This window comes from Archocentrus centrarchus, chromosome 10 (genome assembly GCF_007364275.1).
Source record: "Archocentrus centrarchus isolate MPI-CPG fArcCen1 chromosome 10, fArcCen1, whole genome shotgun sequence".
NCBI lineage: Eukaryota > Metazoa > Chordata > Actinopteri > Cichliformes > Cichlidae > Archocentrus > Archocentrus centrarchus.
This window is the reverse complement of record NC_044355.1, coordinates 13,872,727-13,900,400: the sequence shown is the minus strand read 5'-3', so window position 1 is coordinate 13,900,400 and position 27,674 is coordinate 13,872,727. Positions and strand designations below refer to the sequence as shown.

The following is a 27,674-nucleotide window of genomic DNA, read 5'->3' as shown; positions in this document are numbered from 1 at the left end:
CCTCTGGATATGCAGCCATAACTGTGAGTGCCATGCTCAGACTGACACTCGTATGATGTGTCTCCAATCCAGCTGAATACAATGACCTCAGAGTTACAATGAAAATGTCAGTTGCCTTAAGTGGCACCAGTGGTTTCATCTCTAAATCGCTGGAGTGTCTCTTTCAGGCAGACAAATCAAAAGGTATTTCTCTGACTGTACCTGAAAGGAATAATCATCATGCCATCGTGCAATAGAAATATCCCCGGGCTATTCTCCCATGATGTGAAACAATCTTGTAGATGTAATGAACTTTTATAGCACAAAACAAGTATTTTGGAGTCATCATTACACAACTGCTTATGTTATGCATATAACCGCCTCAGCTCAGTTGCCTCTCACGTAACATGCCTTATTATGTGCTCAAGTTAAAAAAAAAATCCTTAGACACATTTAATTGCTGGGCTTGTCAACTGCATTAAGCCTTTATTGTCACAGAGGGCGTAATTGTTTGGAGAGCTATTGCTGTTGCTAAAGGTGTAATAGCCAGATTAATCCCCTCTATACATAACTACTCACAAGTTTCTTTCTAATTTGACAGTTCGATGTAAGTGTCTCACATGTCTGTCTGCATTTAATCCACTCTGTTGACAAGACATTTGATATTCTGTGATATACAGAAGAGTGATGACATGCAAAACCAGTTTCCGCATTCTCGTCTTCACTTCAAGTAATGTTCTCAAACAGAAAGCTTCATCCATCTTCATCCAGAAATGAGAGTCTGCGGCACATTTTTAGGGGATGAAAATATAATGGCAACATTCAGTTAGGCAGCACTGATAATTTGGTTATGTGGACTTTACCACACAGCCAGTAAATCAACAAAAACATCATCTATATTTCCTTGTAGTAGGGGAATTTCAGGTTCACTCAGTTCAGTGTCAAACAATCATTGATCGCTATCACTTTTCAGCGTTGTTTTTCTTGGAGAGCCTTCCTCCCGAGGCTGCTTGCTGCACTGCACATACAGAACTTCGTTGGCACCCATCGTGTCAGACAGTTCATTTAAATCCAAAGAATTTAATCACTTTGTATTCAGCTAGGTCATTCAGACTCTCAGGGTAAACTGCTTTTCTTTTCTTTGTTTTTATCATCTATAGTTTCACAAGGTCACATTGGTGCAAACACAAACAGAGCTCAGAGCATTTTTTCATCTTAATGTAGTGTTTATTTTTTATATATCCTGGCATATTTATGAATTTTGTGTTTCTTCAGTAAGGGAGAAGATGACAGTGTGCCAACCTGTTAATGAGCCCCTTGTTTTTGTTTTTTTCCACCACACCAAAGGTGCAATGTAATTACATACCTTGAGGCAGTAATCTTCTTACAGACAAGACAGTTTATCATGTCACAGCATGTTATGTGTAAAGTAATTTCAAGAAATTTGAATAAATGTGTTTCCCTGAGTCCTTAAAGACATTAATAGAATGAGAAAAGCTTAAAGAAAAAGGGTAAATATGACTTTTGCTGTCATATAATTTCATCAGTGCAGTGATGTCATAAATCCTATATTGAATATTAGGAAAGAAAGAAAGAAAGAAAGAAAGAAAGAAAGAAAGAAAGAAGAAAGAAAGAAAGAAAGAAAGAAAGAAAGAAAGAAAGAAAGAAAGAAAGAAAGAAGAAAGAAAGAAAGAAGAAAGAAAGAAAGAAAGAAAGAAAGAAAGAAAGAAAGAAAGAAAAACGTTACATACCTGGTGGGATATAAATATCAGTCACAAGCTGCTGCATTAAGCAGTTTTACTAAATTATAGGCAACAAAAGATCAACTTTAACGGAGGTTATTCATTTACAGGAAAAATTTTAATTGCGATCTGAATAGTATTTTAATATTTTCCTGAAGGCTACTTTTACTAAATCAGAAGCTAACACAAGCAGCTGTGTGCATTTGTGAGCATGTGTAGTCCTCACCATCTGTAGGGAGCTGTGTTTATCTGATTAGTCCCTTGATAGAGAATCTCCTTTGCTACATAACAGCTGCCTGGGTGCAAACCTGTGTTCATTACCATTAAAAAGACAAGACAAGGACTACTGCCTTAATGCAGTTTCCCACGACCGCATAAAGGGCCATTTGAATGGTTTGCTTACCAGAAATGATTGCATTTCATTGTAGTCAATGCATAATTATATACAGTTCATTTACAGTAGCTTTCACCGTAACTAATAGGAGAGCAGGCACTATTGTAGGAAATGGTGATGTGTGCAGTATATTGCAGTTAACAAGCTTGGGGACTTTGTAGCATCTGGCACCAGGATGCGACTCAGCAGAAGTCAGAAGCTTTGGGCCATAATGTAAAGATTTACCTTGTATTCTAACGAGCAGCATGTTCTGGCTAAATTTACTGTGAAAATACTGAAGTAGAGCAGAGGCCCAGAGGATTGTGTTAAAGGGAGCATCACAGGTGAAACCCTGTCAGGCAACATTCATACCCCAGCCACCCCACCCCAAAAAGAAATAACAGTATGTTCTAGTCAACAGCCCTTAGGATTCCCATCTGTGTTTTAGTGCGTTTACACTGACTTTCACACAAGACAACAGATGCACACACACACACACACACACACACACACACACACACACACATATAATATTGTTCACTCTGAAAGATGGCAGACTCTTGGAGTAGTTTGGATGCAGTTGAGTGATCTCCCAAAATGCTCCAGGAATGCAGACTGGAAAGGTTGTGGACTTGGTTCACAATGGAGTGTTTAATCGCACTGAACTTTGTTGTTAATTTTTGAGTCATTATGGGTCCCCTAATTTACAAGCTTTAGAAAAAGAGCTATTGGATTTCTCTCTTTTTTTCTGTTCTGCTGATATTAAATGGAAAATCATCTGTGAGCTAGATAAAAATAAATACACATAAAAACTGGTCATAGAGCATGCCGTGTTTACTTAGAAAGCATGTATGGTGACATTTAAAGAGTAGATCCAGTGGATTACACTTGCATAGCTGGATCATATCCTGGAACAAAGGGTTGCAGAGTTCACTGTCATTTGTCCATATTCATCTGCTTATGGTTACTTTACTGCACTATATATCAGCTGTCTTAGCTGGTGTGTCTGTGAGTGTCTATGTCAGAGTTGACTTCAACTATGGAATGCTGACACTGGACTAGATATGGATACATACTACACTGAAATCCATCACAAGACTAGTGGATATGCCATAAATCTGTCTGAAACACTGTCTGATAGAGTGATCAGTTGATAATTATATAATGCTATGTGTTAGTCTCAGATTTAAGGTGGCAGAAGTTGGCTGGTTTTACTGCAAACTTCATAACTGACTAGAACATTAGTAAACACTTAGAAATATGGTTTTGGTAGTGGATGTTTGTTCATGGTTCATAATCAAGGCTGTCACTGAGACTAGAAGTAATATAAGTAAATATAGTTAGGTCCATAAGTTTTTGGCTAACTGGTACACTACCATAGTGGATTTTAAATCAAAGTCATGATGTGTCTGAAGTGCAGACTTTCAGCTTTAATTCAAGGCGTTTGTCAAAAGGACTGCATGAACTTTTTAGGGCTCATGATCATTTCCATACATAGTCCCCAATTTTCGGGGACTCCAAATTAATTGGACAAACCAACATCATGCTAAATTCAAGTTTTGTGTTTAATATTTGGATCAAAATCATTTTCACTCAAAGACGGACCACGGATGCTACCAAATGCTGCGTTCCTTCCTTCCACTTCTATCAGCAGTCACATTATCAATAAACAGTAGTAACCAGGTAACACATGCCCATGCCATAACAATGCCTCCACCTTGTCATGAAACTGTCAGTCAACTGTCCAATTCCTTTCTCAGAGTCTCTGAAAATATGGAACTATTTGTAAAAATGTCTGTAATTTTTAAACAGTTAATGCAATACTTTTGTTAAACCCTTTGAATTAAAGCTCAAAGTGCACTTCAATCACATTTTTGACTGATTTAAAATCCACTGTGATGGTGTAAAGAGGCAAAATTACAAAAAAAAAAAAAAAAAAAAAGCGTCATTGCCCAAAAGCCTGCGGATGGTTTTAGTCTTTATGGACTAAAATAATGAACTGTCTACAACTTTGAAACAAAAAGGAAACGATGAAAATGTCCTTTTCCTCCTTTTTTTTAAAGCTTTCTTTCATACACATACTTTCTAGTATCATTATTCTTTTTCATCTTCTTCAAACTATTCCTCATACTAATGTTCCCACCTTTCATTTTAAATATATTCTTTCTTGCCATTTCTCCATTTCCCCCCCCCCCCCCGATCTTCCCACTTTCTTTATCTTTTTCCAGCTGAGGCTGAGCTAGCTGCGCTCGCAGCTGTGTGACCCAAGTCACCAACAACTGGGACAACACTGGAGGGAGCTTGGGCTTCGCTGAGCCGTCCTCTGGTGTGTGTTTATGTGTTTGCTTGTGTTTTTGCTTGCCTGTGTGTAGGCTGATGAATCCAGTTGGTCATACGTTTGCGTACGTGCATACTCATGCACGTATGGCCTTGTCAGCATGATCTGGATTTAACTGGATGATGGACACCCTGCTAACGCTCACTGTCAGAGTCATCCAAACACTGAAGCGTTCCCACAGACTCCAGCAGGCTTCTCCGCTGAGAATTAAAGCTAATCCTTTGTCACCTGCGACATGACGATGGAGCAATGACTAAGTTCCCATGGGTAATTTGAAACAAGTCATTCTCGGTCATTATGAAAGAAAAGCACATTAACAGCTTCAGCACAAATAAGCATTAAACAACTGTTCTTGCGACAAAATGCAAAACAATTTTCAAAGAAATATGCCTAAAACAAAGTCTGTCAGAGGAATTCTAAATAATGCATGTGATAGCTGTTGTAATTCCTAAAACCTTTTATGTTACCTGAGTCACATTATGCTCTGAGGTATCTTGCATCTATTATTCAACTGTTATTCAATTTTTAGATTGTTCTAAGCTACAAAATAAAACTGTCGCTCGTTGCTGTTTGAAAGAAAATATCAGATAAATCACTCATTTTTCGGTAAAATAACTTTGAAACTGAGACACAGACAGCAGAGACACGAGTGTTTTCTATTAAGTTCCTACTATTAGCCTGAGGAAGTTCCATCAACCTGCTTCTCTGATCTCTACAAACCCAACAACCTATATTTTCTCCTTTAACAAGACCACAGGAATGACTCAGATCACACAAAACACTGTATATCAAAACAAAGATGATAGAATAATGTGCAACATATCTCCTGTGCAGTGTGCCCTAGAGTTTAGCTCACCTTAAAGGCACAATTTATTTATTTTTTTTAAAGTCTGTAATATTATATCAATATCAAACTGGAAACCTGAGCACACACGCTGTTCTTGGAACAGTCAAACACCCATATACACACATACAGGCTACATCACACTACTGTAAGTGTTCCAACCAGAAATAGCAATGCAACCAGAAACAGGCAAAGCCCACTTCTCATTTGTAATGAATGCAGGCCTCTAATGTCACCTCCTGGGATCTTACCCTGTATTTGTGTTGCAGCTTGTGGCAGTACTATTGAAAACGCTGAGTGATTGCTGCAGACACAGAATCGGTGGAGTATCTGCATGAAATTAGGCTTGTTTATATGTAAATAAGTCCATAAATATAAACAAGCCTTAAAGTTGCATTAAAAGCATTTACTGAGGAAAGCCACTTGAACTTTTTCCTCAAAGGGAATGCCAATGTAACTCAAAGTGCAGCTGTGAAGTGGTGCAACAGAGAACTCATGTATATTCAGCACCTAATTTAATTCTCCCTTCCAAATAGTATCACCAAACCGTTTAACTTTGGAGCCTAGAAATCCACAGGGGTATTCAGTCTGTGCAGGCTCACAGAGGTATGGTGTGGATCAAATGCAGCAGAGAAGTACTGAAGGGCGAGAGAACACTGTGTGCACAATATTTCCACAGCCTGTCTGCATGGTGAGAATCCCCTACTGATAGAGGACAGCCTGAGACAGACGAAGACAAGGCCAGATGTGCCGGCCACCATTGTACTTAAAAGAAAACATTTTGCAGTTGAGTAGAAACCTTATCTTGAAATAAATGTCCTGATTGGAGTTAATGGGGATATCTGCTTAATCCACAGTGAGATCCTAATCTAAGTATTTAGAGGATGAATAATGGGAATGGGGTACTATTACATTAAAGTGCTTTGTTGATGTTTTACTGATAATGTATCAATTCTAAAAGACAAAAAAGCAATGGCAACAGATCAATATGTCTTTGGTTTGTTGTTTTACAACAATAACGATTTAATGTGTTCTTCTGTCCAGTCAGTGGTGTATTTATTACCTTTCTGGTGTAAGTCTGACTCAGCTGTGGAGATGTATACATGGGTATTCATAAGTTAAGACTCTTCTTTGTAGCCTAGTTGAGCTACGTAGTGCCTAAAGTTTGGTACGAGCCATTTGAAAAAACAGGCTGTCAAACTGAGCTGAGCCTGAATCTTCAAAAGTGGCACTAAGGGAAGGGAGGGAGGATCGAGCTTTGACAGATGTCAATCTCACATGATTTAATTATTGTTTTCATTTTGAAGGCAAGTCAAATTCTGCAACAATTTCAAACATTCAGAACTTGTTTTTGTTTTGTTTTTTTCCTAATGGCTGTCAGTTCACCGGTTTTTATACTGTGGCACAAGAGCACTCATTTCAGGATGTGACTCAGCCAGGGGAAGGATCGGAATCAGCTCTGTTGTGTGATCCAGATTTAATGGGAACACGGTGATACGCAGCACTGTGCTGCGATTGGCTGAAAGGCTGTTTGGGAATTTTAAAGGAACCCCAGCCTATCCTGCCAAAGTCTTCTAATCTTTACTGACTGCTGGTGCGAGTTGTTTTTTTGTTTTGTTTTGTTGTCACAGTCCATTTGTAGGCATTCAGGAGAGTCAGGAATAATGAAACAGATAAGAATTTGACTGCAGGATATGTGGTGGCATTGATTAATTAAAAATAAACACAATGTGATGTGATATCATATCTATGAAAAAGATGAATACACAAACATCAGCATTGCCTTAACACGTTGCATTCACTAAGTTTAGGGGTTTCCCATCAGTGTGATTTTCATTCTGCTGTAGGCTCTGAGCGTTGCTGTGATAAAGCAAATGAGGAGAGTTTGTCTTTTTCCAGTTCTTGAAATAAAGCCTCTCAGTAATTGCTCATTGTGCATTCTGCTCCTTAGTCACTTGTAGAGAGATAGAGACAACAATTTAATTTTGTTGTCGTGTTTTTAAGTACAAACGCAGAAAACATTAATGCTTGCCATCTCGGATTTATACTCACAAAAATATTCTCTTTAAATTTGAGGATCTTACAGCAGGTTCAAGCTCTCTTTAAAGAGACAAACAGGAAATACTTCCACTTGAAGTGACTCTTGAACTTGGGGCTGGTCACAGTACACAAGACAAATTGCCTATCTACGATGTCATTTTCCTGGTCTCCAAGCTGCATGGTAGAGAGTAAACATGATTTGCCATCCCAGTCATTGTATCAAGGTGCAGGTAAACAATCTAGGCCAAAGTGGTCCGCCTCCAGCGTGTACCCAAGGGTTCCAAAGTTCACTTATGAAACTGCGGAACAGTCTGTTCTGCACGCACACACCTCACAGGTACAGTCGCTGGTCATACTCCTGTGCAAGTGAAGGTGTGCATTCAAGCATGGATGCGAACAACAGTAAAAGATCGCTACTTACGTATGCACGCAAAAAGGACAAGAGTGCATCAAGATAGGAAAACTGGCATATCCAGAAATCGATGCATGTGTGCACAAAAAAAAACTTGAGGTCACTAACGTATGCCAACAAAGCTAAGAGACACACATAGACAGACAGAAAAGCATGCCCGTGTACGAGACACTCCGCCTCTGTCTGAGCATGCAGATTTATGATGCTTGGCAAGCAACTTCTCACACTTTCAAGGCACCGGAAAGGAGAGAGTTTTAATAATTTGGCATTTTTCATCAGCCAGAGAGTTTCCACTAAATCAAAAACAGACCAGAAAGAAATGTTGTTGGGAAATAAAGAATTAAATTGCTCAAAATTCAGATCTACAAAAAGTGATTACATTGACTGGTAAAATGAAAAAAACTATTTAGTGCACAATAGAAGAAAAAGCAGATCATGATTGGGAATGCTTGTGATCTGAAATATGTAATGAAATCTGAGGCTGACGTAAAATCTTTAATCAGATCTGGCCGATCGGCAAAGAGACGTGCGTAAGATCCCTTTATTGTTTTGGAGATGGACGGATTTGCCCACGTAAGCAGTGTTTGTGAACCAGTAAAAGCTGTCACCTTATCTTCACAGCTCACATCACAGCGTTCGAGCGTTGATGTACGAGGTTTCCCACAAGTATGGCAGTGCCTCAAATTTCGTGCTGATGCAGCAAGGTGTGCGCACACGCGTGTGTGTGTGTGTGTGTGCGTGTGTGTGTGTGTGTGTGTGTGTGTGGGGGGGGGGGGGGGGGGGGGTATTAAGGGATGCCATTTCAATGTGCAGCACACTGTATTCAGAAACAACTGAAGCAAATCATAGGGAAGAAGAGACTGTGAGAGGTGAGTGAGGTCAAATACTCAGGTACCGCATTCTGGAAAAACATACTGATCCAGGGCTGTCTTTGACCTCAGTCCTGCAATAACCACAAAGCATACTGCAGGAATGATATGCCAGCTTTGGGCGCAGCTTTGTTGTTGCACACAATTACAGCACACAAAGCCAGGTATGTCCTAAAATCTCTGTAGAGGCCCTCGAGTAATGTAAAACATACTTGCCCTATCAAATAATTATAAAGGAGTTGAGTTCCCTTTTTCAGCATTTTGTCGTTACAGCAAATTAACATATCAGTTCGAAAAGAAAACCTTTGTCAGTAAAACCAAATATAATATTTTGAGGAACTGCTTCAGGATTTGCAGAAATGAAACAAAATCCTGTATTTCTCAGTTTCCCATGATAACTCCTGACCTACATACGCACCCAAGCACACACGTGCACACAGTCACACTATTATCACTGGTTTTCAGCCATGTGACTGATTATTTTCTTCACACTCTAAAAACTGTGGTGTTCTCTTAGTGAAGACTCTAATTACGTTCTAACCACAAAGCCAGGAGCATGGTGTGGTGCCTCCGAGGTATCTGCTCACTTTTACAATGCAGCAGCACCTCAACAAGTCAGAGATGTTCTTTCAGAGACACATACATATAAATGTAACTTGCTAGTGTGTGATTAATTTGGTAGTGTAATTTCTGTGTCTCGTCTGCCACCTTGTGCACAGTCCTTTGTCCTGCTGTCTATGTCTTTTGGCTCTTTCTTTGTGTTTGTCTCGCTCCTCCTCTTTTCTTCCTCTCTGCCTGTACTGCACACCTCCTCCTCTAACAGCTATTGTTATTCCTGTCCTTTCATACAGTCTCAGAGCAGTAAATCCTATCTGACTGGTATGCTTCGGGACAGCCTAACCCTGACTCCGTCTCAAGATAATTATCCTGTCTCTGACCTGTCTAGTCATATTCATGTTGTCTGGTACACAGTCACCTTTTTTTGACACAGGTGTTGCCATTGTGCCGTGAGTGAACAAGATGGTACACGCTGTACAGCATATGTAACCGTGACCTGCATATGGACACACAGCAGAAGGGGTTAGCGTGAAAGAGCATCAGCCTTGTGCTCAGTGAACTTAGATATTTGTGTTTACTCTGCAAGTATACCATGCCTGTCTTGTGCTCTTGAATAAAGGTGAGCATACAGTGATGCTGCAGTGTCATGCCCTTCCACCCTGTTGTTAAGAACATAAAGTAAATCTATGGAAAGCTTTCCCTGCTGAAAGCCTGACACCATGCAGTAATTTATAGATGTTTCTTAGACTAGGAAAAGCAGAGAATGCAGAGCTGATGTAAAAAAAACACACAAGCATATATCATAGTTTATCATTTGCTCCAAGATATAATTATCACCTTGGAGATTCAAGAGGATAAATCGGCTTACATTCTAAAGCAACACTTCTTGTATTTGCTTAAAAGGAGAATAAAACTACAGAATCTTAGCCGTAATATTTCCAGCCGTTTAAATTTTTTATACTCTTTCAGCTCAAGAGAAATGCAGCACAGACACAGAAACTGATTTAATGACAAGAATTCAGGGTATCACCTTTCATCAGAGCACAGTGCACCAGATATTATTTGTCTGCGCTCTGTAGCCTGGGGACAGGCCTTTGCTTTGTATTAAAGGCTAAACTCAAAGCTACCAAACACCAAAACAGGAAAATGTAAAAAACGAGGAAGAGAGGAGGAGAAAGAGGGAGAGGGCTTTCACAGCTGTTAGGCAGTGTTTCCTCTGATAGGAGGCTTTGGCTGTACTCCCAGTTCTTTAGGTAAACTGACAAATAACACAGTTACCTTGAGAGGACTGCGGTGGTTTTGTTTGTAAATGATGGAGCAGGAAAGAGTCTTAAGATGACGAAGGCATGACATCAAGAGGATAAAAATAAGAACTTGGAACTTAATTGTTAAAAACAAGTGTAAAACTTAAATTTTCAAATATGCAAAATTAGATTTGATACCAAATATTAAGAACATAAAGCATTAAATTCCCACAAAAGATCTGTATGCCTGTGTACACATGATGATTCAGTAGGATGTTGTGCAGGAGTAACAGTGCATACATCTGCAAAACTTGCTAGCCTCTTATCATGGGATCAGGATGATAAGAACAATCTAAGTCTTTAATCTGTCCTACTGCACGACTCAATGTGTTTGTGAAAACAGGTGCAATGGATTGTTTAACCCATCACTCCAGGCTAACAGTTTTTAGAGTCACTTTCCAAGTTCTTAATACCGATGTGGCTTCAGAAAATGTGGAGACTTGTTTAAAATATGACTGACAGCAACAGTGGCAGCTGTGAAAGAAAACAGAGGTGATGAAACTAAGACGTTAAGCCACTGGCATAAATACTGGTAAGAGTTTGCTTTCACGGTGAAAGGAAGAGTGTGGAAAAATACATAATTAAGTGAGCTGCAAAATCAATTCAGTAGTACCACTGGGGTTTGCTATTTTATTACACAAATTTTAAAATGAGGATTCCCAAAAGATAAGCTTGGGAGGAAATCAAATTGCTTGCTCCCTGCTGACCATCCAATTTGAACCAGCGGATTTGTTCCCAACTGTTTCACTGAAATGCAAATGTCAACGTGAGATGGAAATAAAAGACATGCCCCCAGAGAGGTGCTTACTGAGGCTCTTTTCAGTGTGATGGCCTAGATATTATTGCCTCTTAATACTGCAAGAAAAACAAAACACAAGAGACACATATTGCCTTGGTTGAATCTGATATCTCTTTCTAGAGAGCACATTTGAATATGAATAGGTGGGAATATCTTTCTTGTCTTTCAGTTCTGTTCTTGTTTTTATTTTATATATATATGTATAAAAATCCCAGCTCGCCCTGCAGGTGGTCTTTGTCCTCCAAGCTCGGGTCCTCTACCAGTATCTTAGCTGTTCCCAGGACTGTGCTCTTCTGGACAGAGATCTTGTATGTCGTTCCTGGGATCTGGTGGAGCCATTCTCCCAGTCTGGGGATCACCACCCTGAGTGTTACGATTACCACAGAGACCACTGCTGTCGTCACCTTCCACATCCTCTCTAGCTCTTCTCTCAGCCCTTGGGATTTCTCAAGCTTCTCGTGTTCCTTCTTACTGATGTTGCCATCACTTGGTATTGCTACATCTATTACTACAGCTTTCTTCCTCTGCTTGTCCACCACTACTATGTCCAGTTGGTTAGCCGTCACCAGTTTGTCGTTCTTTATCTGGAAGTTCCACAGGATCTTAGCTCGGTGTTTTTGGCCACTTTTGAAGGCGTATCCCATTTTGACCTTGGAACTTTGCTCAGCATAGATGTTCCTGTATACTATGGCAGCCACTTGGTTATGGCATTCCATAACCTTCCTGCTAGCATCTTACACCCTGCTTTTATGTGCTGGATTGTCTCAGGCAGGAGACTCTGCACTCAGTCTCTCATTGTTTTGCCTAGTATGGTAGACCCCCGCCTCTATCAATCTTGTGCTTAAAGATTGCTCCTGTGCTGCCATGGTTAGTGCCTCTGTGCTGTCTTTCGGTCCAGCTTTGTCCAGCCATTGGTAGGATTTTTTCAGTCACTTCTATCTGCTTGTGGCACATGCCATGCAGGGCCCTGTCGTTCCACTATGTTCCCTGTTCATGCTCCTCTTCCTCATCAGGTTTCTGCTGCCTGAGATATTCATTACGCACATGATCGGCTGTGGCCATATCCCTCCCTTTGCTGCCTGTTAAATAATAACAACGAAGGACTTTGTTTTTTATCAGGGTGTTTCTCCGAATTTCTCAGTGATATAAGCTACAATAACATCCTTTCCCTTCACAGGGCTAGAACATTGGATCATGAACAAAAAGAGCCCTGGGAACACACCAAAGCCACTCACTCAAACTACTAAATTAAACTAAGTTAAGTTAAACTACTACTAAACTACTAAACTAACTACTAAGTTAAACAAGTTAACTGCAAACTGCTGATTATACAAACAAAATCCTGGCAAATACATGTAATGGCCAAAATTTTCACAGTGCTGTCTATTTTTAGTTTTTTTCAGTTTTTGTAACTTCTGGTAAGAATAGGACACTGTCTTTAAATTAGGAGGAGGACTTGGCCATTATAACCATTATTCCTGGTTGAACTGTCAGGGCATCCACCTATAGTAGAAAAACTGGGCTTAAACGTTCAAAGTGTTTGATGTATGCAAAGAAGCCTGCTTTAAACAGTACTTATTTTCCTAGACTGCATGATGAAATCATAATATATAATATAGATAAGAACTGTCAGGGGCATAAGAGACCTGTGTGCCAATTTTGGTTGCTCAACTACCGATCGTGTAGGAGGACTTCACAGGAAAACAAACAGACAGAGATTTTGAGTATTATTGTAAGATCCTCACACTAAATCTCACAGCTTCTATAAGATAAATATTCAACAGCAAGATTCAACAGCTGTTTTTAAAGTTATACTTTACCAGGGATTTTAGAAAAAGTCAGCAGAAAAATCAAAGGTTTGTGATAGTTCTCTGTACGTGTACAGTGTCCTGCTATGAACTGGCATGAGAGTACCCAGCAACAAAGTAAATGCTAGACTATGCTAAGCAAGCCCAAACATGATAGATCAATAAAAGCAAGAAGGTCAGATTGAGCAAGCGTGTGGCAGTGAGAGAAGGAAAAAAGCACAAGGAGGAGAAAGAGACACACAACACTATGATTTCTGATCAAATCTTGTCAACGTAGGTGACTTCAGCAGTTTGCACACTGCTGATGTCGTTCTGTGCAGTCAGCTGGCAAATCTAACACTGGAAACATGATTAGCGCCTGTTCTTTAAATTCATCTCAGGATATCAGAGGGCTGGAAGGATGTCTGCAGGCTTTGCGTAGCACAGTACGTCACTGATGCCTGCTCAGTTTTTGGCTGGTTTCTTGCTGCTACTGCTTTCACTTTGTCTGGTTATCCACATCTGTAAGTGCAAGTGGACTTGCAGATCAGAGCCGTAACACAACACATAAAGTAGAGCAGATGATAGTTCCTGGCTGAACTACAGGGGTTTTTCCACTTTCAGAATCCTCATATTCAGTATACTAGAAACTCATTTTTCTTGACCTTTTTAGACTAAGCACACAGCTGTAACTTGACAAGTGAAGAAGGAGCAAAGTGTCAGTCTTCCTGTTTGGCTTGAGCACTCTCACAGCAAAGGGGCATCCTTTTTCATACAAGAAAACCTCCTGACCTTAACCAACTTCCACACCCAAGGCTCGCAAATAAGGCTGTGATCTTGAGTATTACATAACACGCACACACACACACACACACACACACACACACACACACACACACACACACACACACACACACACACACATACACACACACACCCTTTTCTCTCTATCTCCACCCAGTCTGGTGCAGGTTCCACTTCCCCTTTTATGCCACCTTGCATGGAGATAAATAGGTCTTTGTGCACACTGCAGGCCCGTGAAAGACTTGCGTCAGGGACATGGATGATAGTCTGGATGGAATCTGAGCGTGTGCGATGTGCACTAGCACATGAAAGAAAGAGATAATTGCAAGGAACAGATGAAGAAAGGGTAGGGAGGACAAACTCTTTCATTCATTAACGTTCCTTCCAGTCCCACAATTTTGGCACTGACTGCTTTATTTCTTTAGTCAGAGCTCTATCACTCTGCATATGAGACATCTACATGTTTTCCAGAAAACCGCTGAAAACATGTACATGTGCTGTTTAGCCTAATCCCAGATTGTGTAAACAACACAGCATGCAAACATAATGATGAGTCTGTGACTCACTCGTCTCCATGACTCCATACTGGAAGGAATGCAGGAGTTCATTTAATGTCACTGGTGCTAAATGCCCATTGCAACGGCGCAGTAAGACGGCAGAGGAGTGAGGCACAGGGCTGGGTCAGATACAACTGGTCCAAGCTGCTCTTATGTTACGACTGCCTCATTTAGAACAGAGTTACACAAAGAAAAAAATGAGGTCTTGGACAGGATGCATCTTGTTTCTTTAGCTCATTCAAGCCTCACTCTCTGTCTCTCTCTCTTCCTTGTCTTTCTCCCTCTGCTGGGGAGCAGCCAGTAACAATCACAGACTCACTGAAACTTGGCACATTTGTTCATTTTTCTTCTTGCTCGCTTACAGCCTCTTGTCTGCCAGCAAGGCATTGAGAGACAGAAAAAGTGCTTGGCAGAACAGGTCCACCTTTTTTCATTTTTTCTTTTTTTATTCCACCACTGTTGTCTACCAGAGGGCCCAACGGTATCCTGAGTGCAGCAAAACTCTCCTTTGTCAAAGTTGAAGTGAGGAGAAGTGACTAGATTTCAAAAGCCACAGCTGGGTTGCACTTCATCAGCTTTGTTTTGTATCAGTCTGAGAGTCACTGCTCACTATCAGCACAGAAAAAAATGATACTTTATGAAATTTCCACTGCATTGTTTTTCTTTGTCAGTGTGGTTAATTATATTTTTAACTTCTTTTTTTCAATTCAGTCTTTCTTTTTTCATGAAGTCCATGTTCATTCATGTATATATAAAAAAAAAAAAAGAAACCTGATGCCAGAGAGTTTTGGGGGAAATTTGGAGACAGCAGTTACAAACAGGAAACCATATTCATTATATAACAGTCAGAGTTGATGGTTCATGTTGCTCTGCTAGGCTTTTTTTTTTTTTTTTTTTTTTTTTTTGAGAACGTATGCTTTAAAACTTTATTCAGTGTCAGTTACATTTTATTTAATTTCTGCCACTGTGTTTTAGTTTCTGCTTTCTTTATCTAGGAAATATGATTTTGCACACGTGAATGCATCTGTTGAAACAAATGTATTACACCATCGCAGGTGCAAGTCGCTCAACATGTTCTCCATTCAGTTTCCCACATCAGCAGCTGTAGACAGCTGTCCGAGGTGTGGAGGGTTTCATTTTTCTCTTAACTGTAATAATCTCATTCCCATTTATCCACCAGTCTATTGCACCACCAACACAGACACACCAACAACCATTCACACTCCCATGCTCACCTAGGGCCAATTTAGAGTCGCCAGTTGAATACATGTCTTTGGTCTGTGAGGGCAAGCCGGAGTACCTGGAAGGAACCCACGCAGACATGAGGAGAACATGCAAACTCCACACAGAGAGGTCCCCACCAGCCAGAGGTGATAGTGCTAACCGCCATGTTACCCAGGACTCAATTTATTGATGCAATTACCGTAAGACATGAGTTCCAAGATATAAGGTGAGAGTTGTTGTGGTGATGTGCTCAAAATTAGGCAAACACTTTACAAAGCATTAATTACACTAAACGTGAAAGTACCACTTAGGTACTGTGCTTTACAGTTTGTGTGATGGGTACCAGATGTTGGAGACACTGACATAAATCCAGTTCACATATATATAATAAATTACTCACATTACATAATTGTTTAATGTGCCAAACAACATAATAATTACTCAACTGAGCGTTGCATAACTGTTTGCCATAAGCTCTTCGACCAAAGTGAGGGCTTTTTTTTAAAAATGCTTCTTAATAACATAGATGTTGCAGTTTTTCCATTTGCATGAGAGGGGAGTAATGTTTGGAAAATGCAGGGCTTTTAAATTACACCTCCAACCAGAGGGCTCAAAATTGTTTACTAGTGAACACTGAAGTTTAGTCAGAAAAGGAAAACACTGTTTGTTGCCAAACTCCTGATGTTCAGCAACTTCAAAAATAGAATATGTGATTGGTCCTGGTGTCGTAACATTTCCTGTGTCCTGAAAGGAAGGGCTTCACGACCTGCTGAGGTTCACAGAACTGTTTTCCCAGAGAGTCTAAGAACACTTCTCAGCAATGGGCTGTGGCAACACCCTTGCTTAACTTTGTTTGATGCTAAGTCCATGCCTTGCAGGCTCAAAGCCATTTTAAAAGTTTGTGTAAGGGTGTGTGTGTGTGTATGTGTGTGGATTTTTAAATTTATTTATTTATTTATTTTTGATAGGCTGTACACAGTTGTTTCCTTTGAGGTCAGAAAAGGCAAGTTCTTCGATGGTTTTTGTGTGTGTGTGTGTGTGTGTGTGTGTGTGTGTGTGTGTGTGTGTGTGTGTGTGTGTGTGTGTGTGTGTGTGTGTAGTCAGGGTACATCATGTTCTCAACCTGCATATGAACAGTGCCCAGGGAAAATAAGATAAAACAATGATAAGCCTGGCTCAGACCCGCTCCACAAAAGCACTGTCGGGCTGCATTGTGTAGCCAACTATTGTGGTATCCCACACTGACTTAGTGAGGGATAAAAACACTTGAGATTATGAAACAGTTACAGTATTAATAGAGATACCGACTGATTTAACGTTTGAATTGGTCTCAATTAAAGGGTATTCCAGACCTTTAAAGGCACAATTCCAGGCCCAAAAGTGAAAAATGTGAAATCTCAGCAGAACCTTCAAAAACAAGTTTTTAACACAAATGATTTCAATTTGGATACATGAAGATGCTCCTTGGGGTTTTACACACACATACAATACACAGGCAGCACCATTGCTGGTGCCCTGCAAACCATTTATTTCTACTGATCTTTCTTTCAAAGTTTAAACTTGGCCTTCAGTAACGTGGTTGGTTCCCACAGGCTCACTTTTCATGCAGAGATTAGAAAGACAGTGGGATTCCCATGCTAATCAAAACAGGGCAAAATGAAAATTTTACTGTCCTCCAGCCAGCAACTGATTCTCCAGCAAACATCTTACAGTACAGTATATATATTGTTTTCTATAAGCAGCATTCTGGTGAAAAGTGTAAACCACAGTGTACTCTGGCTATCAAGCAATATACAGGCTGTATTACAATCTAATGTCTATTTAAATGGTGTAATTATTATATTGACTGTCTGTGATACTGTGACCCACTCTTATGTGCAGAGCTGTGTGTGGGGCGTATGTGATGGCGAGTGTTGACAGGCTTCCTTATTATCTAATTAGGCGCCACGGTCATGGTCCAAATAGATAAGGCACCCCTCCACCCCCCCTTCCGGCACACTTATGTAATTCCTATAACTGCCATCTGGGACAACTAAGATGGGGAATAAAGAATGAAAAAAAAAAAGACAGAGGGAATAAACAAACATAAAGAGGGAAGAGATGCGGCAAATATACAGGGATCAACAAAACAGTCACACAAACCGAAGCATGACTGAAGAAGCAATTTTAATGGATGGGTGGAACTGTTTTTAAATTCTTGCTGTTGTTAGTTACTAAGAAAGAACAGAGATTCTTGTGGTTCTTCTTCTTCTTTCCAAAAATACCTAGAATACTTTACAGTTTTTAAGTCACATTAATGTGGCAATGCTAGCTTCATGGCATTTATTACAAATATTTTTTTAAATGAAACCACAACACTGTCCATAAAGTCTGTCCTTGGATATTGTTATTTATAATTGCAACATGATTACAACCACGACCTAAGCCAGTTAAGAGCATTCCAGTGGTTTTGCACTGTAAATCATATCTGCTTACAGCTTACATCACTGACAGGAATTTCATAACTAATGAACGCCATGCTATCATTTATAATTACTTTTTCATTCCTTTCCTTGTTTCATACAGCAAGACAGACAGAACAGACTTGCTCAGTATTGCTGATGTCTAAGACTAATAGAGATAATTCCATATCAGACAGTTCTGCAGACGCTGATCTTGAAGATCTGACTCAGATGACAGATGTGTTACTTATAGATTTCTAATCCACAATCTGGTACAGGTTGTATCTGTCACACAGGACAAAGGAGCTTAGCTTGATTTTGCTGGGGTGATGTGTCAACAGTAGCATAATGCTATGTGTACTACAGTCTGCACATGGATAATACTATAGGTCACCTTTGCATACTCCATTGCAGGTATACCGATGCATTTGTGTGATTGTGTTGTTTACAGGGCCTTGTGTCTTCGGTCCTGTTGAAAAGCTGAAGCTATCAGTTACATAGCACCTGTTTGCCAATGCTGAAAAGTCTTCTGACTCAGTCACTGACGGGAAGTATATTTATTCAGACAGAAACCAACTTTTATTTATTCAAATATTGGTTGCCAAGTTCTTTGCGTTAAGAGAAAGAACAGAAAGATATAACAAAGATCTGATGCACTTCTTATGTTTGTATTGTTGCTGGGGCAACCGAAGATGAAACCACAGCAGTGTTGGTAAAGAAGGCCTGCACAGCAGAGGTTGCATCAACCTGTGGTGCAGGGTGTGTCTGTGGATTTCTGAGTTAACAAACACTGATCTCTGTCTGCTGAAGATGATGGCAATAATGGAATTTAGTGTGTGTGCGTGTGTGTGTCTGTGTTTGTGTATTTGGGAGTTACATGCTCACTTCACTGTGTGCACTCTTCACAAGGATTAGCAACTTGATTATCATTTTTCATAGAACAGCCAGATTAGTCCTGGAGCAGAGGATTGTCATTTATTTAATACAAACACACACACTTGCAAACAAACCATTCAGTGACGGTTCCAGACTGTGTCTGGCACAGCACCAAAGGCAGCCTATTCATGTGGTAACAACACACAAGTTAGTAAGTCAAGAGGGTCCATTAAAAAGCCATCATTGTCCATTCCTTATAACTTGGCCCCTCTGTGAATAAATCACAGGTTTAAACACACCAAATATCTACTGGTTTACAATGTTGTGTCTCAATACTTTGTTCCCAGAATCACTTATTTTCTAGCACACAAGTGGTCAAATATGCTATTGCGGAACTCATAAAAATGACACTAAAACAAAGACCGTTCATGGTTTTTTTTTACCCTCCTTTGGCTTCCTTCAATAAGAATACTTCCTGTAGCTATAGAACAACATTGTGACTTTTCCTACAGACTCATCTGCAACGCTGCCTATATCTTATTTCCATTAAATGTCAACAGCACTGCTATTCTTAGCTAACCATGTTTTGTCTTAGTCCCAGATCCCTTTCTGACAATCCCTTCAGAGTCTTTCTCCAGCTGTGTCTCCTTTCTCCTCCCTGCCATCGCCTCTGTAGCCTTGTTTGTTAGAAGTTTGATTGGTTGGTTGGTGAAATATGTTCTGCGTTATTGCAAAAGAGAACACAGATTTTTAAAAAAGTCATCCAAATCTATGTATTTGACAATCTTTAATGTGGGGATACAGTGACAGTACTCTGCAGACGCTAGTAAGAAATGCTGTTCTCATTGTTTCGATCCCCAACATTGAAAACAGCATTTCTCCTTCACACATTGTTTCAGCTTGTATTTATAAGAACTTTGTAGTATGTGCCTCCCTCTATTTTCACCATATAATAGTGAACTGGTAAATGATGCCACAGAGAAAAAGAGGAGAAACACTTTTTTCTTTACATCATTTTGCACCCTTCACATTTACAACTCATTTGTGTGGTTCTACACTACCACAATATTACCTGCCGAATAAGTTTAAACACACTGGGGGTACAATAAGAAGGTTAATCACACACGAGCTGTATGCTGTTGTAAAGCCCCAACAAGAAAATTATGAAATCATTTGACTTGTCTTGATATTCAATTCATTCTGTACCTCATCTTCTTCTCTTGCCCACCTATTACTGTTTTCATCTACTTATTGTTTCATATTTGCAATCTGACATATGAACAAAACTTCATATTGCAATCCATTTATCAGCAAAGCATCACGCCTTTAAGAACTGTACACAATGGGAAAAAAAGAGCATACAGAGCCTGGTCTCTGTGTGTATCGTTTTCATTGCATCTCATTTGCCCTCAAAGAGTCAACAGCAAAGCACATTCTGCTCTACTGTCACTGTGAAAAAATACATGAAAATGAATGCAAATTTCCCACCAGGCCACCCTCTGGATTGAGAAGGATTTATCTTAATATTCACTTTAAATGTAAAGAGCTGATCCACTGCAAAACTGCAGTTTTACAGACTGTGATGGAACCCCCCTTTTTTTTCCTTTGGTTGCAGAAACCTCTCCAGGTATTTCATAATCATGCCTTGGGTTTAAAATGAGTAATCCTAAAACTAAATAGGCTTTCACTCCAGAAAAACATCTTGTACCAAAGCTACTTTGTGGTTTGTATGTGAATCACAGACTGGTGCTTTTATGTCCAGCAGGGGGTCTTACACAGCTGGATCTCGTCTCCACTCCATTGTAGGAGGACCAGGTTAGGTTCAGTAGTCACTGGACAAAAGCCAATGGCAAGTGGTCATCTTAGGGCCATAGTCCGAAACTTATACCAAGGTCTAAGTATTCAGGGCAACAGAATGTCAGAAGGACAAATAGACAACCCAGAACAGAGAATCTAACTCAGTTACAGGTCAAACTCTTCTGTCACAATCCACTTGCTGCCTTTTCTGTACAGTTTGCAATGCAAAGCACTGAGTCTGTGAACCTCACCTACAATCCTGTCACAAAGACTGATGGTCATTCAGCCTGACAAAGAAATCACAGTGTTTTCTACTAGACTGGAAAGTCTTCTATTTTTTTCAGTCAGCAGACCTGATACAAGAAGATGAAGCGTATTCATCCCTACACACGTCATGCGGCTTCCTGCCTATACTGGTCTAGCATTAGAGCTTTTCAAAATCTATACAGGTTTGAAAAGTCAGCCTAACTTGTGCTACCTAAAACAAACATTAAATAATCAGTGTCTGCAAATCTTGTCTCCCCCTTCAGCCCTGTCGTATGGTCACAAACTCTCTGGCTCTCTTTTGTCTGCCCCACCCTCTGTTTTGACTGCTTACAGCCAACTGGTCACAGAGCTGATGTCCTACGATAAATGTTTGTGTCATCACTGCAGGTTCTTCACCCCTCTTCACCCTGGCAAGTGGTTTTTAATGGCTGCTAAATACTGACTGAGTGCCTGTGGTGAAGGTGTGCAACAGATCCTTTCTCATTCCAGCCAATCGTAGCTCACTAAGCCTCAAAATAAATCAACACATTTCCTCTGATTTATCCTGTAGAACTCACAAACCCCCACGCCCACCCTGGGTTTTTCTGGCTCTTCCTCAAAAACAAGAAAACGTATGAGTTAAGTCTCGGGAGTCTCTGGACATTTCTCTGACCCCTGAATCCTTTACATAACACATCTTCTGTCTGCTCCAAGAGACATCCTGGCATGCTTCCTCAGGCAATGCTGAACATTTTATTCTGTTACAAGTGGCAAATGAGAATGATGGGCAGAATGACCACCCAGTTGTGAGGTCACAGTCTAAACTTGAGCCTGGCTTTCATCAGACACCAGGCTTTCCCAAAGTGAATACTTAAAAAAAAAAAAAAGCATAAACTTCTGCAAACCTCAGCTCAGCAAGGCCGCTTTTTTTGTATCAACTAACAGGATTGGACTGTTAGTACACACATGAATGAGTGCTTCCTTTTTCGCGCAAAAAAAAAAAAAAAAACTGCAAAGGTACACATTTGAAATCCAAGTTTTAATCCTGCAGGAAGTCCATGAAGCCGCATGTCTGCTTTTCTCTCTTGAGAAGGGAAGGGTTCAGGAACAAAGTGTTCAGGCCAAAGAGTGTTCGTCAGGCAAACAGTTCAGCTGGCATAGACAGACATATGGCCATTCTGGCAAATGGCGCAGGTGAACAGTTTGCCTCACAGCCAAAAAATGTCAAAACATTGGCACCTGCTTTTTCCCCCAGCACAGAGAAAAATCAGCGCTGCCTGTAATTTAGTCATCGACCCATAAGAGAAATGTTTCATCTTTATCCGAAGTGTAGATGACTAAATAGATACGCAGATTTCAATACTGAACTACTATGTAATAACAGCACTCCTGGTTTATTTCTATGATTATTCTAATGAACTATATAACTATGAAGGTGTCGGTTAGTGAAGAAATACTAAAAGCCTGAAAAAAAAACTTTTGTGTAACACATCTGACAAACCCCTGCCAGCAGGCATTATTCCGGGTGTGATAATGTAAACACTGAATGTGGGAATGCGTCAAATCGTAATTCAGCTGACCTGTCAGTGTAGCCTAAAAGAATGTTGAAAGTATTAGATAGAATAAAAACACACTTCTTTATAAAAGCTCTCAGGTGTGGCTGGACTCTTTAAACCAACATTTCTCCACCTATCATAACAGCACACGCTCACTCGTTAATAAATCAAGAGTTCCACAGAAAGAAAACAGGAGCAATGCCTCCTAAAAGGTCAGAATTAATAAGTATGTACACAGTGGTGTTTAAAACAAAAGGAGTGTGGACATTTTCCAAGTAGCCTGCATTTGGCATAGAAGCTAATTCAGCTGTATTGTAGCTTAGCTGGTATTACAGTGCTGTGCAAAAGTCTTGAGCCACCACTCATTTCTTTACATTTTGCTAGGAAAATGGGAAATAGATGGAGACATTTACTGAGACAGGCACAAACATGAATGGAAATACATATACAGTATGAGGCAAAAACAGTTTGTGCAAAGCTTGAGCATTTAGTACGACCACCCTTTTTCTTCTTTGTTGGTGCAAAAATACTATTTTATGCCTGCCTGACTATTACCGTTGGGATTTTCATAGATTCAACTAAAGAAATGGGAGCAAGTTATGTGTTTCTGCAACAAGCTGCTAGTACAAAGCGCCTAAGGATAGAATTTAAAATCGGTTCTTTGCTTAGCTGACTATTATGTGCAGACACAACACTGATTCATCCCTTGAGTTAAGTGCCTTTTTTTCTATGCTTGAATGAGTCACAGATCAGTGTTACGTGGCTTAACAAACAAAAAAAAAAAACATTCTTCTTAAAATGGTCACGCACAAGGATTGGACTGTAAACGAGTAAAAAAGCAGCCAATGTCCAAAAAAAAACTTTCACAGACCTTCAGAAAGCCTGGAGAAAAATGAGCAGACCACTTTAAAAGATTACAAGAAAATCTGAATCCTTGAAAGCCAAATGTAAAGAAATGAGGGGTGGCTCAAGACTTCTGCACAATACTTTAAAATCCATTCACATTAAATCTGATAAAACCTTAGTTTTTGTCAGTTTTTATAGCCAAAAGCTACACAATCAACATAAAACTTGTAACTGCCTAATCATCACTGTCATCAGCTCCATCAGCTGCAGACTATGGTAAATGGTTTAACTCCCAATCTGAACTTTAATCATCACTACCAAGAATTATCATATAGGAAATAAAAAATTAACGGCCTCTGTTTAATACGCTGTGGCAGTCCAGCTTCTGGAGAAGTTTGATAAAATACTGATAATGCTTCTTGGCCAGAAAACATTACTGATAACACCTACAAATAACTGCACAAGTGATAATAATTACCTTTAGCGTGTTCATTCCAGGCAACCTTCATCAGGACAGCCATATTGCAGATATTTTATCTGATTAGGCAGTAAAAGAAATCTATGTTTAATCTATATTTATGTCACTCAAACTGCCCATTTTTGTGTTTCCCATGCATTTAAACTTAAATGAAATCAGTGGGTTTATTTTCATTTGAAACTTTGCCTCACATATTTAGTTTGAAAATTGAAGTGGCAACATTCTCCTTTTCTTCTATCAAATCACACAAATTCCAATTTTAATGAGCCTTTTTTTTTTTGCCTTGAGAAAATATCCTCTAAAGTTTTTGGAAAGTAAAAGTCTGTAAGAGTGAATTCAAGCAGGCAAAAGAACTTGTATGAGTGGAAACAAAGGTCAACTTTTATCGAGATTCCATCTGTGCGCCAGCGTGTCGTGCAGCATCTCTGACATATACGCCACGATCCTTTAACGCATATCTCACATATCTTACTGACACAAAAGACAGCGGCGTTGTTCGCAGGTTCGTGTTGTTTTAGCATTCACGTTCCTCGCAAAGCTGCACGTTTTACTTATCCAATAACCAGACACGCCATATTTAACTACATATGGCTGGCTCAGGTTCAGTATTTCAGCAACAGTAAAACTGTAGCTTACTGGAAAGATGGTAGCTGTTAATTTGAAGCTGAAGTCATTTGACGGTGGCTGCCAAACAAACCATCCAACTGGCAGCAACGTTGTAGCAGGACATTCTCTTTCTCACAAACACTGCGGCGGGAGCTGCCAAACACTGTTTTATAAACACTATTTGGCAGAGACGGAATAGGAGGCAGGCCAGTTTTAATTGACCTCTAGCAATAAAAGATCATTTAATTGAATCAGTATGACAACAAACTGCTGTTTTAGAATAACCTCATGTATTTGTAAGGCATTCTTTTTAGATTACATTATGTTTACCTTGTTCTCTGCCCCCCCCCCCCCACCCCCCCCCCCCAACACTCAGTCTTTAAGCTGTTTTGAAGTTTTTCATTGTGATCAATCTAGAAATGTTCTTTATGAGTTATTTTATGTCCTATAAATAATAATTACCCTTAAACCTTAACATTGCATTGTTAAAACTGAACATACATTTGTTATTGTCACAGTTGTGTTATGTAGCATAAACACACCCATCCTAGCCTGTATTTAATCCATTACTGTAAACATGATGAAGATCCAAGAAACCTGATTACTCTCCATTTACCAGCTGGTTCATTTAATCAAAATATGTTCCTCATATTCTGATATGATTTAAATCAACAGGTGAAATCTAGACTTTGTGCTGAATGTGCCTTAAATCAGTTGACTCTAGTAAAAGATCTTTTAACTAACCAGGTCAGCATGTACCTGTCTGATAACCAGACTTACCTGTGAAAGAAGAGCAATATAGACAGCATGGTCTGGTCGATGTTGCTGTTGCAGATCCCCTCATTGAGCAGGAAACAGGGGTCTCTCACAACTGACTCCAGGGAGTCCTGTCTCATGATGTTGTTCAGTTTGTCCGTGTTCAGGTTCTGGTACATCAGCTGGTTGCGGAGCTGGCGGAAGTGATTTACAGTGGGGCTTGTGGGGCTCGCTGGAGGGCCTCCTGTAGTACCGAGGCCCTGAGCTGGACTGCTGGATATGGACTCGTCACAGCCATTGGCCAGGTCCAAACAGCAACTGCAACAGTCCAGGCCGATAGGTGAGCGGCAGTCATCATCTGACATCTTGGAGAGCAGGTAGATGAAGAGGAAAGACGCCCAGGGCAGGTGCAGAAATTTCAGCAGAGAATGACAGAGACTCAGGTGTATAAATAGTAGACAAAGTGAAATACACAACAGGGGTGTGTTCCTCAGCTCTGACAGAGACACTGGCAGGCAGCCTGGGCCAGCCTAGTGTACCCTCCTGTCTCCACTCCGGGGCCAGGAGGGCTAAATGGCAGATTGAGCTGCTCCCTGAGAAGTGCGCTCACGCTGGGCTACTGTGCCTGCTTCTATCTCTGAGTTCCCCTCCTGTGGCTCTGCTGCATTAGCCTTTTGTTCGGGGGCCGACGCTGCTGCAATGTGTTGCTACTGTGGCAGGAAAAAGAGTGAACACACCACACACACACACACACACACTCGCACCAGTTCAGCAGGAGTCCGCTTGAAAGCAAAACCCAGAAGCTGCTTATCACTTTTTCTCTGGACTTTTTTTTTCTGTGGTTGGCGTGCCTAGAGACAGAGGGAGGGAGTAAAAAAGGGAGGGAGGGAGGAAGCAAAGAGGAAGGGAGGGAGCGATGAAGGCAGACAGGGTGGGGAAACCCCGATGATTGGTAAAGAGCATTGCTCGTGATTTACTGGGCCCTCCTCTTTTCTCTTTCAGCTTAGCCATGCATGCATTAATGGTACGAAAGGGAAACAGAGAGGGAGTGACAGCTCAGAGCATGCTTGAGACATGTGCAGTTTCACCAGCTCCACCCTGCCATGCTGACAGCCTAAGGAGTGGCTGAGTGAGAGAGGGTGCAGGAAGAGACACAAAGCTATGATAACTTGTGAGAAGAAAAAAAAAGATGTTGCAGAAGATGTGAGTTGCTAACACAGTGTTTTACGTGCTTAAAATAAATTGTTCTTGATTGTATGATGTTTATGTGCTTTAATCCACTATATATATCTATATTAAAATAGGTTTTTCTTTATGCAATAAAACTTATTTCAGGACTCCTTAAGAAAAAACAGGCCTGTGAGGCCACAGTCCAAACATGGATGTGACTCACTTCTTGCCCTGTGTGAGCTGGCTTACTGTAACCCTTAGCCCTATGCAACACAGGTCAGCATGAAAACTAATGGAATCCAGAAGGGAAATGTGAATAAACAAATCATATGAAATACAAGATGTTGTGTTTTTTGGTTGTGTTTGTGTTGGTAAGGGTGAAAGACTGCGTGCTTGCAGCTTGCAGTGGGATTTCTTTATCATTTCCCATATCTGTTCCCAAACCATTTTGGATTAGGAAAGCGTGCGCTGTGTTCGTTCTCCTGACGATTGTTTCGCAAGTCCTGATAAATACCAGGACAATGTCGTTACGACCAAAACAGACGCTCTGGGAGGATGGTACTGCTGAGACCTCAGCTGCTGACCAAACAAGTGCACTGCATGTTGTCTACAGATGGCTAGTCACACAAGAACACAACAACAAGATAATTACAAAAAAATACACTCTGAGGCATGCAGTCATTCCTGCTACACTAAAAAATGTCATAGCACCTATTGTTGAGTAGCAAAGGGATCAATTAAGCAGAGAAAATGACTGACTATTGCTTTATTGAGTGTGTAATGATGTCCTCAGGCAGAGGGGTTGCTGCTGTTTGGGTGGTGGAAAGACTGGAATTGCAAACTAATCTGGGTAGAGGCTGCCATCTAGTGGAGTTGTATAGTATAGTCAGGATTAATTCAGCTTAAAAACTATCCTGACATTGGCAGGAATGTAGAAATACTATAACCTAAACCTGGGTTTTGAGTTTGTCATTTTAGATTCAGACATAGTTTAATATTCATATGGGTTATTGTGGCATTATATCAAGTTCTTATGTCATAATCTTCTGTTCTAACTGATAACCAACGATGATGAGGTGGCCTACAGACAGGAGGTCCAGGCCCTCACATCCTGGTACCAGACTAATGACTTGCTCCTCAACACCAAAAAGACAAAGGAGTTTGTCATTGACTTCAGGAAACATAAGGACACAGTACATGCTAGTCTGGTGATTGCTGGGGAAAAGGTGGAACAGGTGGGGTGCTTCAAGTACCTTGGTGTTCACTTCTCAA

General features: G+C 40.3%; 1 protein-coding gene across 1 annotated transcript in view; it reads right to left on the bottom strand.

The window, feature by feature from the left end:
• tsc22d3 (TSC22 domain family, member 3) overlaps window positions 1-26,052 on the bottom strand; it is a 33,680-nt gene extending 7,628 nt beyond the window's left edge. The window contains exon 1 of the mRNA XM_030740178.1: window positions 25,257-26,052. Within this exon, the coding sequence (XP_030596038.1) occupies window positions 25,257-25,597 (341 nt within the window). The 5' untranslated portion in view covers window positions 25,598-26,052. The remainder of the gene's footprint in view (window positions 1-25,256) is intronic.
• Between the last annotated feature and the right edge of the window lie 1,622 nt (window positions 26,053-27,674).